The following is a 19,167-nucleotide window of genomic DNA, read 5'->3' as shown; positions in this document are numbered from 1 at the left end:
ATCTGTGTTTGGAAATTTTTATACGCAGAACTGTGTTTGGAAGACAAAACTTTGAAAGCTTAGGGCAAAACTTTCAAAGGCATCAAACGAAGCAATCTGACTTTTTTTTTTTTTTTTTTTAGGTATGTAAAGAATCTGAGCACTGGTAGAGAAGGTTGGATCCCAGCAAACAATCTGCTGATGCTCATAGGCAATTCAAAATCAGCTCAATCTTTAAGCAGCTCTGGTAAGCTACTTATTTTAAATGAGATGATTGTCTCTCTGAAGATTTCTGTTATCAAAGAAAGTTGTGAAAAACAACCATATCATATTTTCTTGTGGGGTTTTTCTTTCTTTCTTTCCTTTCCCAGAATCAGGCACTGCCTCCAGCACTTTGAGCACATCATCAAGTTGCAGTGATAGCTGCAATGCCAGCAGCACCAGCTTCTCGGACATTAAGGGCTAACATTAAACTTTCACCTCACCTCCATGGAAGGTAAATCCAGAGTTTGTCATTTTGTGCAGAGTTCTGGACACTGGACTCCAACGGAGAACCACCAGTTCTGTGTTGCCAGCTCTTGAGTACTTTCAGTGGTGATTTTTACAGGTTCTCCCAGAAGATCCCAATGAAAAGTGCATGGAATGTGAAGTTGTAAATAAAAGTTAAATGATTTGAAATAGGGTCTTGTAGAGGCTTCTGCTCTGAAGTCTGAAGCTGCAGAGCTGTTAGCATAAAACACATTTTCTCACTGATACGCAATCAGGTTTCTGAAGAACTGCATCATGTTGTAACAGCCAGAATCTGAATGTGAGCAAACAAAATGTGTTCAGTGCTAAATCCTCATTGTAAGCTAATAACATAGCAATCACATAGCAATGTACAGGATAGGTATGAGGAAAATCAATCCAAGTTTACAATTTCTTCTCCCAAAAAACCCCTTTCTCCAAGGACATACCTCAGTCAATGCAGTGAATGGGACTCTTACAGCAGCCAGGAAGGAGGTTTGGTCCAGCCTTTTCTCTTTGGTCTTCAGGATATTCTTCTTCTCCCTAGAGATTGGGATGCAGACATGACCAATTCACTGACCACAACAGCATTTAAAAAAACTATTATTTTCTCTTTTCCAACCTTTTAATGATGTGTGCAATGGAATAGCTGTTTTCTGAGGTATTTGGGCCTCAGAACCAAATTCTTTACCAAGATCACTGTTTACATAGCCTTGACAATTTAGTAGTATCTTTTTCCTTAGACAGATGCACAATGAAACACAAATGTTCTTATTCACTAAATGATTTCTTAATAAACAGTAATTGCATGGTTACCTTCAGCTCTCACAAGTAACATGCAGTTACAGGCAGGGGAAACTATTGTGGCTGCCATATGGGTCAACAGCCTTCCTTCAAACAAACCTATGAGGGCTGGAAATCAGATGTGTTTTTAGTCAATAGTGTTTGTTACAGATTTATTCAAAGAGAGCAAAACAATGACATAATTTTTCTATAAAAGGGGAGCATGGGAGAAAAAATAATTATTAGACAAACGTCAGACTTATGCTACAGACAAGTATTTTAAATTTTTTAAAGGAAGGGTGATGCTAAACTTCCCATTTTTCAAGGTATGATGTAAGCCAATGTTATAAATTTTCACTTTGTCAGACGTTTTTTGCATGTCATCCTTACAAACAGTCCAAAGCTCTGTGCATGTATGGAATATTGTATTCATTCCTGTCCATCTCAAATATTTTTACTTCTATGAAAATAGGTTCTTAACTGATTCATGTACCGTATTACTTAAAAATATTGCGGACATTAAGAGCTCAATTTTTCAGAAGCACTAAGCACAGCAGATTACATCAACAGGAACTGCTGTTAATAATCAGACCCTGAAGTCTATCTTTATGCCAGAATTTTATATTTTGGCAGCTGCAGCTTAGGAAACTTAAATGAGAAATACTCTAAAGAATGATCTTACTGCTGGGTTACAAAAGCAACCCTACCCCAGATGCAATCCAAATGCAGCTGACCATGGTCAGTACAAATTCAAACATATATATATACACACACATATATTTATGCGCATATATATATGTGCATGTATGTGCTTGTGTATATATGTGTGTGTGTAGATGTGTATATGTGTGTAGATATAATGTATCAATGTAAAAGATGTATTTATAGTCTTCATGCTGCTGAATGTGTCACTTTACAATTCATAAATACTTAGGTTTCTTGCAATACTGCAATATAAAGGCTGATCAGGGTTTTACTTCAGGCATCTTTTCCAATGCAAAAATCCTCTGATCTTTTGTTAATTATCCCATATAATACTGTGCTGACCAGGAATATTTAGTCTGATATTTAACAATGGTATGGCAACGTGAGATTCAGCTTATCTTCATCTATGTAAGTTATTTTGTAAATTAGCTGTAACATAATTTTCTTATATATTGCTGTCATTGCTAGGATGAGACTGTCCTTTCATTTCTCACTGCGGGCTCATTTGTGTTATTTCAATGGATTTCTCCACATCATTGCACTTTAATACAACCCACTTCACCATTTCCTTTTTTACTGCTGTTGTGAATTAGAAGTTCAAAGTCAGAGGTCTCTATTGTAATTAATTTGAATAAATTTCAGCGCTTCTCGCTGAATGCCTTTATATAGACATGCTCTGTGTTTTATTTTGTCTCACAGTCTTTAAAGCTTCTTATGGGTTTCATATAAAAACAGAGATAGGCTGAAGGATTTGGAACAGACAACTACGTCTGTCTAGCTGTTGCTTGTCAGGGTCCGTGTCTTTAAATCCTTTCCCTACTCATTCTGGACCATCTCAGAAAAACACCATTTTACCCTTGCGACCCTGTCTCACTTACCTGGCACTGGGGAATTAAAGCGCGTCTACAGGCTGAGGATAAAAAATGAAAGTCAGCACCAGGTAATCAGATTCTTTCCCTCTCTCCCACACACACTTTTTTGAAAGACAGCAATCACTGTTGGGTTTTCCTGAAGAAAGCTGTGTATCCTGTGGTTGTCCTCCTCCTGTACACATGCTCCTCTTGATCCTGTGGTCTTAACAGAACAAGTTGGAGGTCCGTGTCTGGCCACAGCTGGGTCAGAAATGAGAAACCACGTTCACCCTTGCAGCATCTGAAGAGGAACATGTTTGCGCATTCACTGATTAATGGCTTTAAGGACCATCACACCATGGCAGGAGGTGAATTTCTCACTGACTGGAGTGATTTGAGCTGAGTTGGTGGCCATGTGCAATTACACCATCCAGCTAAGGTGTCACTGGGAGTTGATCGCTTTGATTTACTCTTTTTCTTGTTAACATAACAGCTACCTCTGTAGTAGGTAGTCCTACTTTTCTGAGTAAAAGGAGGTCCAACCTTTCTGAGCAGAGCCACATCATACTTGTTAGAGCAAAATTCCAGCCCAGATTTAACTTAGTGGAAAGTAAAGAATTTTCTATATAAAAACCTAATAATAATTGATTTCTTTTTAATTGTAAGCATATTTATTTCCTACTGCAAACACTATGGACTCATCTTGGGTTTCTTATATCCTAGATAACTGGCTCAAAGTTGGAGCACAGTCTCATAGATACAGAAGTGGTTTCCTAGTTGGAATACAAAACCCTCTCTCCGTTCTGCACAGATGTTGTCATTGAGCAAAACCGAGGACTTTGGACCGTAACTCATTTACTTCACATCTCAAAATGCCAGGGACTCCCATTCCCCTTCTGTATCATATGTCAGATGATTATTATGAACTACACTGTAAAGTTCAGAGTGTCCATACAAGTCCCCAGAATTCACAGTCTCTCTAGATTTGTGTGGGTGAGTGCCAGATCTGCCTCATACAGGGGAGCTAACTGAATTCAATTCCCTTAACTTAGGATGTAGGAATAGAAGAGCCAGATTCTGTTATCCCTTAAGATTTGGTGTAAACTGTGTCTGGATACCATATTATCAAAATAAGATGTTTAGATGTTGAAGTAGCTTCTCTGGGCTTTCATTGAAAGGAGATGAATAGTTAACTTGTAAGCTATGATGGCCACATCAGCAATAACTATTCCTTATTTTAACAGTTGTTAAGGATGATAAAGATGAGATCCCTTCAGAGACTCATAAACAGGTGGAAAGAAATGAATGGCTATGTAAAGACTCTCGGAGGGCAAGGTACTTTTCTGACCTGCAATAGCAAAGCACTTGATAAATAGCTGCTTCTGCCCTTACAAACACTCTGACAGGGTGAAGCCAGCTGCAGCAGCAGGACAACCCAAGGCCTTTGGCAAAGGTATTAGACACGCTCCACTTGCTTTTTTGCCAGGCAACTTCCAGAAGCCCTCTTTAAATGCTGTCCAATATACTTATAAAATTTCCCCTTCTTCCCTTAATAAATCCAGGAAAGAAATTTAAGGCTTGTGAAACTGAGCTTGTCACTTGTCTATGTAGGAGCCTCTGCAATATCATGTTCTAACAGCATTGTGGGGACCAAAGTGCCTGTTTGCCTTAGTAGTGAGCTGTTGTAGAAAAGACAGTGGGAGATGCTTCTGAGATCCAGCTCAGGCAGGGGGATGCCAACTTCCTCAACAGCAAGATAGTATCAGATTTTTCCTGGGTTTTTTTATGCCTTTCCACATATTTCCAAGCCACTGCACCTCAAGCTGGTATTTTCAGGGAGCTCTAGAGTAGCTCCGGGTCAGAGTTGAGCCCTGTGTGTGCAGAGGCTTCCCAGCTCCTTTCCCAGAAACCCTTTTCAGCTTCATCCATCACTTAATTACCTAGCTGTCCACTATCACCAGCTGCTCCTGTGGCTCTCTGCAGCTGCCTTTAGCTTTGATAGCCTGCAGACACTGTATCCTCAGGAAATCCAGCCTTTCACTCCAGACTTTCTGCTTTCCTGCCAGGAGGTACCTGCTTCCCTACACCTCACCCTGCTTTGTTGAGCACAAGGGCTGCCTCACAGCCCTCCTTGTCCTCCAGTTAGCCCCTCACCCCCCAAGCAGCGCTTTCACTGGCTGTCAGCCATAGCTGCCTGAGCCCCTCTTACCTGTCTCTTGCTCAAGCATCTTTGTTTCCTTCTCTTTCACCCCGCTTTCTCTGTGGATGATCCCCTCAGAAAGCAGAAGCTCAGCTGCCACCTCTCTATCGATAATCCAGCTGAGTAAATGCATTTTTTAAGAGAAAGTAGCAACACTGAGAAGGATGACCAGTAGTCCTTATTTTCCAAACTGGCTGTCAAATTACTGAATGCCTCTTTCTTTTTCATTTAACTGACACTGGCATTGCTCTGCATCACTGAAAGACAGTTTTTAAGTGTGTTAAGTGATATTTGGCACTCAGCCCACCACAGGCTGGCCCCACCACGGGCTCCTTCGCACCCTGGCCAGGCACCCAAGCAGCCACTCGTTGTGCCAGCCTGGAGCAACGGATGGTGGGGGACTGGCTTGCTGGCAGGGTGTGGTGGTTCGAGGGGCTGTAACACCTCAGCCAGAGATCAAAAGGTAGAGAGGGGAGAGCACAGAGCAGGTGGGTTGTTTTTTGAGGGGAGTGTATGGGGCTGGTGGGTGCAATGGGGTGAGGAGCACAGACAGGGAACAAAGACATTTTAACTTGAAAAAACGCTGTATGTCATATGCTGAAATAGAAGCTGCATGGAGCTGCTGCCAGTTCAGCAGCAAACTCCCCTCCCCACTCCCCTCCTGCTTCATAAATGCTGCACCCTTAGTCCCACTAGCTGCAGGGAGTGACTAAGTTATTCCCCCACCTTTCCCCTGGCAGCTTTTGGCTGGATCAACTCCCAGAACAGGCGCAGCATTCCCCTCCCTGAGCGGTAGCACCCACACTCACTCCTGTGGCCACAGCCTCTTCGATGTCCTCAGCGGGCAGACCCTCCAAAGGCAGCAGGGCAGGGGCAAGGGGTGCCCAAGGGCAGCAAGGCGCTGGAGGGCTCTGTTGGAGCATAGATAAGGCCAGCAGTACAGCTGTTTTGGCATCCATTCCCTCCCTCAGCTGCTCATGCACTGTTCTATGTGGTTAGCTCAAAATATCTTGTCATATGTAAATAAACACACACTCCCCGCCCCCACCCACCCCCCACCCCCCCCGTCAATGGGCTCCAACCGTTTTGCTTAGTCCAAAGGGTGTTCGTTCGCAGTGAAGCGTCCTCACCCAAAGCTCAAGCCTTTTCTTGAAAAATCTGGGGGCAGCACTAGGTCCAGACAAATCCTCGTGAGAAAAAAAACAGCGTGGTGTACACAAAAAGCAGGCTGCAAGACAAAGTGGTAATGTTTCCTCATCCAACCTAACAGCGTAGCAAGCAGATGAGTCCCTCGGCCCTTCGCAAGGAGAGGCCAAGTCGCAGCAGGGGCAAGGGCAAACCAGAAGGAGCTCTGCCAGCTCCTCCGTGGCTCTGACCCTGCGGAGACAGGCCAAAGTCACCCACAAGGTTACGTCCCTATAGCAGTAACACAGGGAGAGACGATGTACTGAAATATGCTCACTAGGCATCTTTGCACCTCTCCCAAGAACTGCTGTGGCTGCCGCTGCCTGTACCAGCAGCAGCCTAAAGATGGTAGTAGAAAATCAAGGATGAAGTTTTGCATTTTTATTCTGAATTTTTATTCATTTATTCAGATTAGCTGGTTTGGTGCTGAAACATTATCTGTGGCAAATCAATTGAAGTGAATTCATTAATCACCTTTCAGATTTTTGTATTTATTCATTCCACATCAATTGACAAGACAGCAAGTTCCCCAGCTACATTTAAAAGACTACAGATTTACCAGTGGTGCTGTTGCAGCTGTGATGGTCTCAGTACACAGTCAAGAGAAGGTCTGTAGTAGAGTTAATATCTCTCATTACCAGCAGATATAGGTGGCATTAAACAGACAAACGTCAGGGTACACTGCCTTTATTGTAAATTTATTTTGCGCTGCCTTTTCTATGTCTTTTGCTTCCTTTATTATCTAGGTAGCTTCAGATATCCTTCTCCTTAGGCAGCAAAAGAAGAGAAAGAACCCACATTAAAATTAAAAAATAAAATCAGATGTTAAGCACTTGTATTCAGAGCTGGTCATACAAAAAATATTAGAAATATCTCCCCATCTTCTACTTCCTCTTTAGGAGAATAATTGCTGTATGGGGGTACAGAACTCAGTCAAGCAGGCAAGTAATTTTCTCCTGGAAAGAAATAGTTCTCTTTTGAGGTCTAAAACCCAAGTAATTTGCTTTAAAACTTAGCAGCATGATATTTGTAGATTTATGGATTAGTACAACAGAAACAGGAAATTATTAACTTGATCACAGGCTTGGCTTGCTTTTAATTGGTCTGATAAATGAATGATGGCAAGTTACTATTGTTGTTGGAGATTTAAATTGAATTTTCCATACATTCATGAGGCAGCTTGTTCCTAAACCTTTCCTGCCCAGACACAGCCTTGTCAGCTTAATCATATGATCTCTTATGTCCTCTTTGAAATAGAAATCATTGATTTATTTTTTTAAATTGTTCCTGAGTGCTGACTAGAAAGCTCATGTTTAAATGACCAGTGACCTGTTGGATCAGATCAAGTTGCACAGTTTCCAATAGCTTCCATACCTGTCTTCAACCCCAAACATGAAACTAAAAATAGCAAAATTGTAAGTTTTTCTTTGAAAAATGTCAGTAGGAAACAAAACAAAAATAAAGAATAGTATGTTCTGAGACATCAGTTCACCATGTCTTCCCAGCAAATGTTTCTGCTTTAGATTTTTATTTCACGTTGTTAACATTTTTCATGTTTAATTATTTTAACATGCGGTTTTTTGGAAATAAAGCAACTTTGACACATCCAAAGCATACACTAAAAAATACCCTAAATCATATTTTCTGAACAGCTGTCCCCAGACTGATTCTAGTAGCACACATGAGCAGCAGGGGTGCATATTTGCATTAATATATATTCACTTTTAATTGAATAGCAGATTATTTTTCTTGGAATTGCTCAGAAAACATAAGCCAAGGCTGAAGCTGCACTGGCAAGGAGATTTATAGAGCAGAATACCAGGGCAATTCTCATGAACTACAGCAAGACCACACAGAAGACGAATTAAGTAAGACTTGGGGATCTTCTGGCGAAGAAAAGCAAATTAACTGGTGTTTGCTCCTCTGGCTGGGGTCTAAGACAGTAAGAAAGGGGAGATCTTTAAAAACACAGCTCTTTAACCAAAGAACTGGCCCAGCTGAAGCTAGTAGGAAACAGCTTTGAGACGAGATCTGTGAATATGAAGTTCTTGAGAGAAGAGCTGTTAAGAAGTCTTGGGGTTGCTGAATCCTCAGCGACCCTCCTTATGGGCACAGCCATCCCTGTCACCCCTGATGAAACCTGATCACATGAATTTTTCTTGGAAGAAGGACTGTCCCCATATGAACTGACTGTTGTTCCCAGCACTTGGGCTTTTCCCTGGTCTCTAAAAAATGATAACTGTTTGGCTGCATTCCCAAGTAATAAAAGCAAAATTTTTCATGTTTAAGGGATGCCAACAGAAGAAGACAAGGAAAATACTGCATCAGTCCTAAAGGATGTGCAGGATCTGCACACGATGAAGGAAGAAGATTAGAAAGCGAAGGGTGCCACGGTGCAGAGGTGCCGTGATGCCGCTGTGGAGTGGCAGCAACCCCACCCTCCCTTGGCAGGGGGATGATACCCACCCCACCTAAGGAAATGCAGCTGCCGGGGGCAATAGGTACAGACCCGGCCTGGCCTCAGGGGTGGGAGGCACAGCCTCATGCTCTGGTCTGCGTGACTCATTCAACTAGATGGGGCTAGATCTTTCCCCAAGAAGGTGAGACAAAGAGAAATTTTCAAGCAGCTCCAACAAGCTTAGCTTTGGTCTTGCTAAGCTGAACGTGCCCTTGCTATTTTCAACTCACTGCCATAGGCAAGCGAACAAGGAATGAGGATCATGTTGTCAGGCTGTGAGGTGTGGAGAGGGTTCCCAAAGAGCAGAGATGGGAACAGCATGGGCCTGCTGTAGCTCCTTTTGTATTCCAGTAAGCAGCCTCCTTCCTCTGCCCCGGGACAGGACCTGCCATCGGTCCCCAACGGTCCCAGGAACTGGGCTGCTGGGAATTAGCCAGGCTGTGATCCAGAGAAGTGCCCGGATGCCCCCTCTTGGGAAAGCCATTTCAAAACAGAACATCCAGCTGTGTGTACCACCACTAAACAGGACAGCATGGGAAGAACAGCCAGGAGCCCAGCCTTCCTAAGCAATCACGACTTCTGCAAGGAGTTACACTGAGCATTGGCAGCAAAGTAAAAATCTAGCTGTCGCTTTTCTTTGCTGGAGCGTTCAGATGCAGAGCTGACCCTCCTTCCTTTCCACACAGGAAGGGGAGAACGGCCTGGAAAATACTCCAGCCTTCAAGCAACGCTTCACTTCTCATAGGCAAACATGCTCTTTACCTTGTTGCTATCTTAAGTAAATATTTCCACAAGAATGTTGTCAGCTCTCTAGTCTGATACCATTAATTGATTTCCATTAAATCAGAGGACTGCTTATGTTCCAGATAAAACATTGTCTGCAGATTAGCCCCTCAAACCCCTGTCATTACTAATGAAATACAACATAGATCAGCTCAATGCCTCTTCCAGCGGGTACAACTTGTGCAGGCCACATGGGTCTTGCAGCAAAGATGGAAAGAAACAGTGTAGGGTGACTCTTGCTGGTTAATTAGTGCCTCCAAATAAATTCAGCCAGAAGTGCAGAGTTTCAACTGGTGATGGAGAACTGGGAAAAGACAGATGTCAGTAGTTCAATCATACTCCAAAGCACTGATTTGACTGCTGATTCAAGATAAATATCATATCACTGCTCTCTGCATGCAGGGTTATTTGGCCAAGTTAGTGCCAGTCATACAGACACAGGGTCCCAGGATTTATTTTTCTCATGAAAAAGCCATGTTAGATGGAAAATGAAGGTCCAGGAGCCTGTGTGATCAGCATAGCCTTTGCACAGGTCAGGAGAGCACACTTCAAAACCAAGCTCCCTGTTTGTGTGAAAAGGACACCTTGCAGGATTTGCAAGTGCCCGTCTGCTCAGCTCACCAGGCTGTCATGGATCTTTTTCTGTTTCCATGACTCGCCAGCCCCTCCTCTGGCTCCGAGCGTTTGAAGCTGAGCTCTTTGGCCAAACAGTCCTCGCTGAAATGTCAATACACTACCAGGACGCTGGCTCGCAGGGTTCATCATGGTTTCCAGGCAGTGCGTGGCTTTGCTTCTCTGCTTTCTGCTACTGATTCCTCTTTCTCTGGATGCAGGTATGTTGTAGGATATGGCTGTAGTAATGTTTACTGGCAATGGACCTCTCTCCTGTTACTCAGACGTAAATTTCATTGCAAGTTTTGAGCACTGTTGCATGTTTGTCCTGCCTCCAGTTGTGACTGTGAGTTACTCTAAGGCTCTTGTTTGCTTTCAGTGATGGCATCCACGCGCTTGTTGTGCCAACTAAGGAAAAGCACCTCTAGACTGCTAAATGAATCTGTTATCTCACTGTACAGACAGCAGGCAAACCATCAATTGCCCACTATGTGAAAAAAGGAGCTTGGATTTATTGTTATTTCATATTGAACTGTGGTATTTTTCAAAGCAGAGAATCAATAGTCTGTCATTCAGCTGATGAAAAATTAAAAAGGTGATGATCCACCCCATTTTGGCAGCAACAGAAGACAGTGAGGTGGTAGATCTTTCGTGTCTCCAGTATGTGTCTGAAAAATAAGCTCCCAGATTAATAAAGCAGACCCAGTGCTTTCAGATTCCCAGTCAGCCATTGACTGTGTCTCCTGCACTGCATGAATAAAGCTGGAAAAATATGTAGCAAAGTCGAAAGTGTTCCAATGTAAATAAGTAGAGAATGCCGAAAGAAAAGCAGGAGGATGCCCCCAACCACATGCTCAGGCATGCTCCTCTGTCAGAGTCTGTGCCTGTGCACTGATACATGTGTCATATATATGCAGTGTAAGGTTAATTAAAAGCCTTTAAAGAAAGCCATATTAAATGCATACAGCCTGACTTTGAAATCATGTCAGAAACACTCAGCTGACATTCCTATAATGAGCAAATGTTTATGAAGCACCCTGGGATAAATTCAATGCACGCCACACAATACTTTATTCCTTCAAGTAACTTTGAAATATAGGGAAAATTACCACTATTTTGCATGTAATTCAGCAAAGGTTCTGATTAGACACAAATGTTTAGAGACACCTCACCAGACTGGAATAAACCCCCTCAGTATTTATGTTTGTGTGTTTGTTGGTGAGGACATACATGAGTCTTACCCTTCAGCAACCACCTCAGGGCCCTTCCAGCAGTTAGAAGGTAACTTCCACTCTTACAGGGGTCATGTAGTGGAGAACGTCCTGGGAGGGGAAAGGCCGGTGATACGCATCAGCCTCAATCACCAAATCTACCCACAATCCCAGGTGAAATAGTTAAAAGCTCCAGAATCCCCCACTGACATGGAGGAGAAAAAAAATGCAAAATTAATTATTTCAAGACTTGTTCTATGTAGTACATGGAGCAAAAGTACACCACAGCACTGGGACTTCTTGTTCCTTATCCTGATTTATACCGGCAGAGCACAGTTGTGTGATGTGCTTGTTTCCTGAAGCTGAGGAGCAGGTCAGCATAGTGACGATGGTATCAGCTCTTTCAGTGCACATTCCTGTCAGCTGCAAGTTGACATAGCTCTAGGAAGCAAGCTCTGGTGATATCTGCTATCAAACCTGTGTGCTCAATGTCTTTCCAAAGCACAGCAGAGACTCACTGGGTGAAAACCCCTGTGGCTGTGGTCTGTGGTGCTGGCAGCAGCCAGGAGCCATCCACAGGCTCTGCTAGGAAACAAACAGCATTGTCCAGCTTTCCTACGTACCTTAACATAGCCTTTTTTACAGAAGAAAACTAAAGATGAATATTAAAGCAGCAGTTTTAAAACTGTGGTCTACTAGTGGTGGGGTAAGTCCCTTCTGCGGGTCCAACGAGTGAAGGGGTGTGAGATAACATATGACTGCGGGTGAAGGTGTGACTGTGGCCCACCCGTCAGCAAGTGACTTTCTGTAGCGAGAACAGAAAAATCAGGTGTTGACATGCACTTCAGTGCTAGATAAAGCAACACCGGCTTCTCAGCTGCTAGAATTGAAAGAAACTGTGCTGTGCATGTTGAGACCTACTATAGGACGTGCGATGGTACCTTAGGAGTTGCTGGCATACAACACTGGTGTAGCATGCCATCTTCTCTTAACCTCTGGGCTCTGTAAAATTCATGTGCTGCCACTTTACCTGGGAGGTGGGCCAGAGAAAGGAGGCTCTTTCACATTTGCCCATCTCTTTTCTAAAGTATCTCAGCAAAAGCTTGGGAAGCAGAAAAGCTTTCACGGGAAATCAACCCCCCACCCCCTTTCTGTCTGGAGAGCGCAGCTGTATGACAAACAGAACATGCTGCTGTTTTGCAGTCTTTCTAAAGCAGGAAGAGGCAAGCAGTGTTTTGCAAAGGCAAAGACGAGCCAACAGCTTCTTTGAAGAGATAAAACTGGGGTCACTAGAGCGAGAATGCATGGAAGAAAAGTGTTCCTTTGAGGAAGCGAGAGAGATTTACCATGATGATGAACGGACAGTAAGTAACACGGGGCTGGGTGAACACTCACTGTCAGATGGACTGTCCCTACTCAAGGGTGTGCTTTGACACTAAACTGCAAGAGCAGAAAAAAGCACGTTGTGTCCTGCTGTTTGCATCTTTCTCTCTATAGGGGGACAGCAGTGAGTTGCGAGAGGGTATACTGCATGGGCTGCCCTAAGCAGTACCGATCTGGGGGTGGTGGGAAAGTGGATGCTCTCTAGGTCATCTCAACTCCCCAGTAATTCCTGGCCTGACAATACTTTCAATTACTGTATTGTGCAACATCCGTTTCAGTCAATCCCACCTCAGCCATACGGAGGTTATTGATGGGTAACCTATTTGGGTGTGTTACATGGTCCCCTTCTCTACTGGTACATGAAAATAATGTAGAATGTAGAAAATAACGTAGACTATTTTATGGATATCGACTGTCATAAACTATAAAGGCAAAAGGGCATCACTGTGGCTGACTGTAACCCCTCCTGTGCAAGGGCTGTAGGACTTAACCTGAGTTAATTTTTCTTTAATTAAATCTCACATCTTTTTCTTCCAGAAAGAGTTCTGGCACATCTATTCTGGTACGATCGTTCAAGATGTTCTAACACCTACAAAAACACTCCCGCTGCTGCAGCTCTTCGTGTGAGCTGGACTGACACTGAATGTTTTTACAGACCCCAACCAGTGTGACTCCAACCCCTGTCAGAACGGAGGGAGTTGTGATGACCAGTTTCAGGATTACGTTTGCCGCTGTCCTGTCGAATATGAGGGCAAAAGCTGTGAAAAAGGTCAGCTATGGCCTAGCTTAACAAAATAAAGCTGTCATTATTAATTCAAATGCAAGACACTGAGATAAACAGCAGCACTCATTATCATTCCGCATCATTCTAGCCATGACAGCTACTGTCCACGCTGCCTGCGGTGCTGCGTGATGGATCTAACCAGCTGGCAGTCAGGCACTGCAAGGCAGCAAGATAATTACTACCCTATGTCGACTCATAAAAAAAATAAAATTGCTTTCTGTGCACCGTCTGAGAGAAAAGGAGGAATTTTTTTTCCTAGCCAAGTGCTGAAGTTACTTTGACTTAGAAGCTTGGTGCAGTATGTGAATGAGAGCTATGCTGCATATGCATCATACAAAGTCCGAGGGGACAGGTCCAGCAGTTAATGAAGTCAATACCCATTTTTCCATTGATTTCAGCAGGCACTGCATATTGAATGTTACACTTAAACCCTCAGAATGCACTGAACCCAAACAAGGACTAGGCACTCATCAAGTCTAACCAGGCAGTCTGAACAATCATCCCAGAGCATCCTTCTGCCAAATGGCAAAATACAAAATTTATAATTTTTCAGTCATATACTACGATGGTTACCACACAATTACAACACCTCCATCCTTTAGACAGCTCAGCTATTGCATAAATGCAGACTGATTTAATTTTAGGTGTATGTTTCTTAAGCCTTTTCTTCCCCAGCCCCTGGACATCCAGGCCTAACTAGCTTTTGCCAAATGGAAGGCCCTTTTGATGCAGTCGTTGTACATAAATCACAGAAATCTGCTTTGCTGCCTTGCTTCCCTGTCAACATTTCAAGTTGCAATTGACTCATGTTAAGCACCAAAGTCCACATTTGGAAACCTAAATGCTCTTTCTCTGACTATAGCGATGGCTGACAAACTGAAGTGCATTTATGACAACGGTGGCTGTGAACAGTACTGTACTGATGAGCAGTCTGGAAAACGAGTGTGCTTCTGTGCGGACGATTACACTTTAGCGAGTGACGGCGTGTCCTGCATTCCCCAAGGTAAGATACTACTAGCCCAATGCTAAATCCAAGCCAGCTCTGGAAGAAAAGTTTTCAAGACATACACATCAGGAGGTGCAAGGTGTAACCCTTAGCCACCAGCTCCTCACCTCTTTTTCAAAGGCAGAGTCCAGAGTGGTACCTTTGGGCTTCTGGTAGAAGTTAGACACCCCAGAAAAGCAGCTGGCAAAGTGTGCACACCGAGCAAGGAGACTTTTGGACCTCTCCTTCCTGGTCCCAGAGGTCCACTTCTTGGGAAATTTTGTTTGAATGTCCCACTGGCTAGGAGCAAGGAGGGAGTTGAACCCCTGTCTTCTCCTTGGGGAGTGCTTGCACCACTGGTCTGGTAGAGAAGAACTGAGCAGTGGAGACAAGCTTATGACCAGGTGGTCTAAATAAAGCAGAGCAGCAGGTAGTCAGGGATTTGGGGTCAGACTGAGGGATTTCTGGTGAGTAGAGGGGCTCTGGGCCTCACAAGTTCTTTTTTGTTTTAGCTTATGCCCATGGTGGGAAAATATTTTTGGGGCATCTCTGTTTTACCATTGGATCTCCAATCTGAAATTGTGATTATGGATTTTATTACCATATGTATTTCAGCACAGGAGTCAAGAGAGGAAGAGGTCTATTAAAACTATAGAAAAACCATTGGGGGGGAGGGGTGTTTCTTCTTTTCTTTTTCTTTTTTCTTCTTTTTTTTTTTTCCTATTTGGTAGGATTAGTACACTTTTAGTATTCCTCTAGACATGGTGGCTAGATATTTCTCTAACTCATCTGACAAGGTAATTTCAGCTGGGACTAGGGTAGTGCAAGTTAATTATTTTTCCAATACTTGAATTACTTTTATTAGAGGGGAAAAAGAGACCCCTGGGGATATGAACATAACGGACAGAGCTACAGGGAGCATGAGAAGTAATTCTGAGGGGTGATGCCCCCCTACAAACACCTCAATGGAGCACTCATGCAGAGAACTGATAATGACAACCTAGCTCTCAACAACAGCAATTTCATTAGGAAAAAAAGTCTACTAATGTGCTTATCCCTTATTAACAGATTCTGCAATATCACGTGATAGGGGAGCTGCTTTTGTTAAAAGCTGAGAACAAAGAATTCAATATTCCCCACAGGCTTTTCAGTGTATCTTCTTTCCCTGTGAGGAAGATGTATTTATTGCTGCTTGCTTCTTGGGGACCAAAATAGCCGTAGCGCTGACCGTGCGTTGCAAGGAGACAAAACTATATAACTGCCAGACTGTCAGTTCCTTCACAGTCCTCCTGTCATCTCTCACAATGGCCCTTTCAAACGCCCAAACTCGCGTTGCCCTGCATACAGCGTTAAGAGGGTATGGGTTTGTGATATGTCTGTTCTGGTCTTTCACCCGCTGCCACCAAAGAGCTACTCCTGTTTCTCCATACCTTGCCTGTACTTGTAAAAGCTTGATGCTGTCTTCATTATCAGCTGAAGTAATTGGCACGTTCAGGCTATTACAGATCCGTGGAGATGTCAGATTCAGCTCAGCAGAGACTATAGGGCCCTGGCTCCCAAAGTGGTAGAAAGCGATCACTCCTCCTCACAGCGTTATCGCGGTGACTGCTGGATGGGACAGTGTGTTCAGTTACAGCACAGCCACTTGGCACACAAAAACCCCCAAAGCAGACCTTTTTCTTGAAAGGAAAACCCTGTTGAGTGAAGGATGTATACTGAAAACACCAAGGCTTCCTCTGCACTGCAGCTCAGTTGCAGGTTCAGTCCTCAAGATTTGATTCTTTTATTGCCAATCTTCACTCTTCCTCAGGCTAAAAACACACCTTAGACTGAGATGGGCAGTCTGGAAGAATCAAGGATGCTCCGGACCCAAGCAAACCAAGCACAGTCTGCTGGGAGGCATACCAGAAGACATAGTGTCAGCTCTTAGGAGATCTTTGGGTCCACCCAAACGAGGCATAGCAGGAAGCTGCATATCCCATGCTTAAGCCTGTGTCTCACCATGCCATGGATGCTGTGTGCTTGATACAACTGAGTTAAAGTCAGCAGGGGCACTGAAAATAAGTAGGCTACAAAGCTTGACAGAGTCGCATCTGCTCTCCAGCCTGCAGCCTACTTCATTGTGTTGACACATCTTAAGCAGGTATATTGTTTGCAAACTCCTGTGGCAGGTGAATATATGTCAGTGACAATGTATTTGTCTGCACTCTATTTGTAGAAACATTTCTGGCTGTTTCCAAACAAAAAGACTACTTACCTGCTGAGCTGCTTTAAATTACTTTTGAGAACCCACGCTCCCAGACTAGAAACCAGTTTTTCAGCTAACATAACTTCACTGAAGACCTTACACATTTTGCTGTGAATTCAGTGCAATAAAATCACACTTACTGCCCTTTGGTTTTTTTTCTTTTTGTTTTTCAGTGAAATACCCATGTGGCAAAATACCAGTGCTGGCAAAAAAAAATGTAACTGCACAAGGGAGAATAGTAGGTGGTTTAATTTGTCCTCCGGGTGAATGTCCATGGCAAGTGAGTCTTCAGAAATCTTTCATTGACTGTTTTTTATTTTTCCTTATGAAACCACTGTCTTAAATTCATTGTTTTAAATCTATTATGTTAAAAATCTATAAAAAGTGCCAGGTCTGGATAACCAAATTCCCTCTTCATCCATAGCCAGCAGATCCACCTGTTCCAGTCATGCATCTTAGCCTTGCTCTGGAGTGCCTGCTTTCATAGGAGTGGAGTGGTAATACAACCTCCTCTATCTCCTGACCCCTCAGTCCTTAACCTTACCGCTAGCACAATCTTAGTTGCAGCTTGCAGGGATACGCTCTTGGCCATAACAGGCAAGGTCCATACTATAAGATGGAAACAATGTCAATGGGAAGACTCCCCCTCCTAAATTCTCCATGCAGTCAGCACGCTATTCTCTAACACAGTTGCATAAAGCGTTAGAAAGAAGTGACATGAAACCTGACACTACTGAGATTCAGGTCAAGCACATCTGGTATAAGACATAAATTTGCTTTGTGTTGGCAGGCCCTTATAATACAGAATCAGAAAGAAACGTGTGGCGGTACCCTGCTTTCCCCAGAGTGGGTGGTCACTGCAGCTCACTGTTTGGAGTATATTCACCCTAAACAGCTTCGGGTGAGACTGGGTATGTATCTTCCCCTCCTCACGTTATCGAGCCGTGGTTGTGGTGGCAGCTTCTCATCCTGACAAACCAGAGTGAAAGACAAAATGCGCAGGCTTTGGTAGTGTAAGGGAATTGTCCTTATGAGGTGTCAGACTAGAAACCCCTTATCTCCTCAAACTTCTGAGGAATCAAGGAGCTGCCTGATATGACCTGCAATTAATAACTTTTCCAGGTGAACATGCAATAAATTACAATGAGAACACTGAGCAAGAAAGTGGCGTTGCCAGGATAATAATTCATGAAGAATATATGCATGGACAAGTCAATAATGATATTGCCCTCCTGAGCCTGGAAACACCCATGAATCTCACCGACTATGTGGTGCCAATATGTTTGCCTGAAAAACGGTTTGCAGTGTATGAACTGTCCTCTATCAAGTACTCCACAGTGAGTGGATGGGGACGCCTACTAGATGGAGGTGCCACCTCTTCTGTTCTGATGAGAGTTGATTTGCCACGTGTGAAGACACAAGAATGTGAAAAGGAGACTGATTTAAATCTTACAGAGAATATGTTCTGTGCAGGAGACCTGACTGGTGTTAAGGACTCCTGCAAGGGAGACAGTGGTGGACCTCATGCTACAAGGTACAAGAACACTTGGTTTCTGACCGGGATTGTCAGCTGGGGAAAGGGCTGTGCTGTTAAAGGTAGCTATGGGGTTTACACAAGGGTATCCAAATACATCGACTGGTTGAAGAAGCACATGGATTAACAATGTTGAACCAGAGCATTCTCAGATCATGTTATTGCCCCCCAGTCCCCATTTTCCTATTGGAGCATTCCTTCATTATCTTAGCTATGTGATACATGTGATACCCACACCGCTATTAATGATTTGGAACAAGTCTGATGTCTACCTGAATATATAAAATAACTTCCCTATCTGTACTGTTTGTAAACTTGCATGTCTTGTCAAGCGGGCACAGAACGAATCGGAGTCAGAGTTCCTCTCGTTCTGCATCCATTTCTGCTAAGGGACAGAGCTAGATGCTGGGAGAAAGACTGTCAGCAACACATCAAGCATATCATGATCCTTCCTCCAGCTACTCTCTCAACTTCTGGTAATCAGTGATGTACAGACTTCCTGAGCCAGAAGTTGCATTACATTGAATAGTCATGAATGAACCTGTTGTCCGCAAATATGTGCAATCTCTTTTAAACACATTTATGCTGCTGGCTTTCACAACTTCCTATGCTGATGATGCAACAGCAGAAGAAATAGAAAAAGCGTTTCTTCTGGGTTACATTAAAGTAGCTTTCTCCAACAGCTGCAGTGGCAACAGGTAGATTTGAGGGGGACGACCTGTAGAGAGTTTGTCCTGGAGACTCTGGTGGTGAAAGGTTAATTCCATATTTACAGGTCTGCTACAAAAACTTGATTTTAGTCTTCTTGCACCAAGCATTATTGCAGTAAGGTTATTAAGTGTAATATTTAACCCTATATTTATGAGTGATGAAGAATACCACTGCTTTAATCTTATTTTTGCCTTGGTATTATTCTCGTCGATACAGAAGAGGGCAAATGAAAGGGAATGTTTGTTTCA

General features: G+C 43.4%; 2 protein-coding genes across 16 annotated transcripts in view; both read left to right on the top strand.

The window, feature by feature from the left end:
* MCF2L (MCF.2 cell line derived transforming sequence like) overlaps positions 1-2,638 on the top strand; it is a 134,404-nt gene extending 131,766 nt beyond the window's left edge. For all 15 annotated transcript variants that reach the window (XM_074815256.1, XM_074815251.1, XM_074815255.1 and 12 more), the window contains 2 exons: positions 123-226; positions 351-2,638. In XM_074815256.1, coding sequence (XP_074671357.1) covers positions 123-226; positions 351-445 — 199 coding nt within the window. In that variant the 3' untranslated portion in view covers positions 446-2,638. The remainder of the gene's footprint in view (positions 1-122; positions 227-350) is intronic.
* Positions 2,639-10,194: 7,556 nt separating this feature from the next.
* Positions 10,195-18,511, top strand: F7 (coagulation factor VII). The gene is made up of 8 exons (XM_074815249.1): positions 10,195-10,284; positions 12,478-12,638; positions 13,195-13,219; positions 13,313-13,426; positions 14,304-14,444; positions 16,848-16,954; positions 17,465-17,585; positions 17,797-18,511. The coding sequence occupies exons 1-8, from the start codon at positions 10,215-10,217 to the stop codon at positions 18,333-18,335; spliced, it is 1,278 nt and encodes a 425-aa protein (XP_074671350.1). The 5' UTR covers positions 10,195-10,214; the 3' UTR covers positions 18,336-18,511.
* Positions 18,512-19,167: the final 656 nt, after the last annotated feature.

Source organism: Strix aluco, chromosome 2, assembly GCF_031877795.1.
Source record: "Strix aluco isolate bStrAlu1 chromosome 2, bStrAlu1.hap1, whole genome shotgun sequence".
NCBI classification, from domain to species: Eukaryota; Metazoa; Chordata; class Aves; order Strigiformes; family Strigidae; genus Strix; species Strix aluco.
This window is presented reverse-complemented; position numbering and strand designations above follow the sequence as displayed.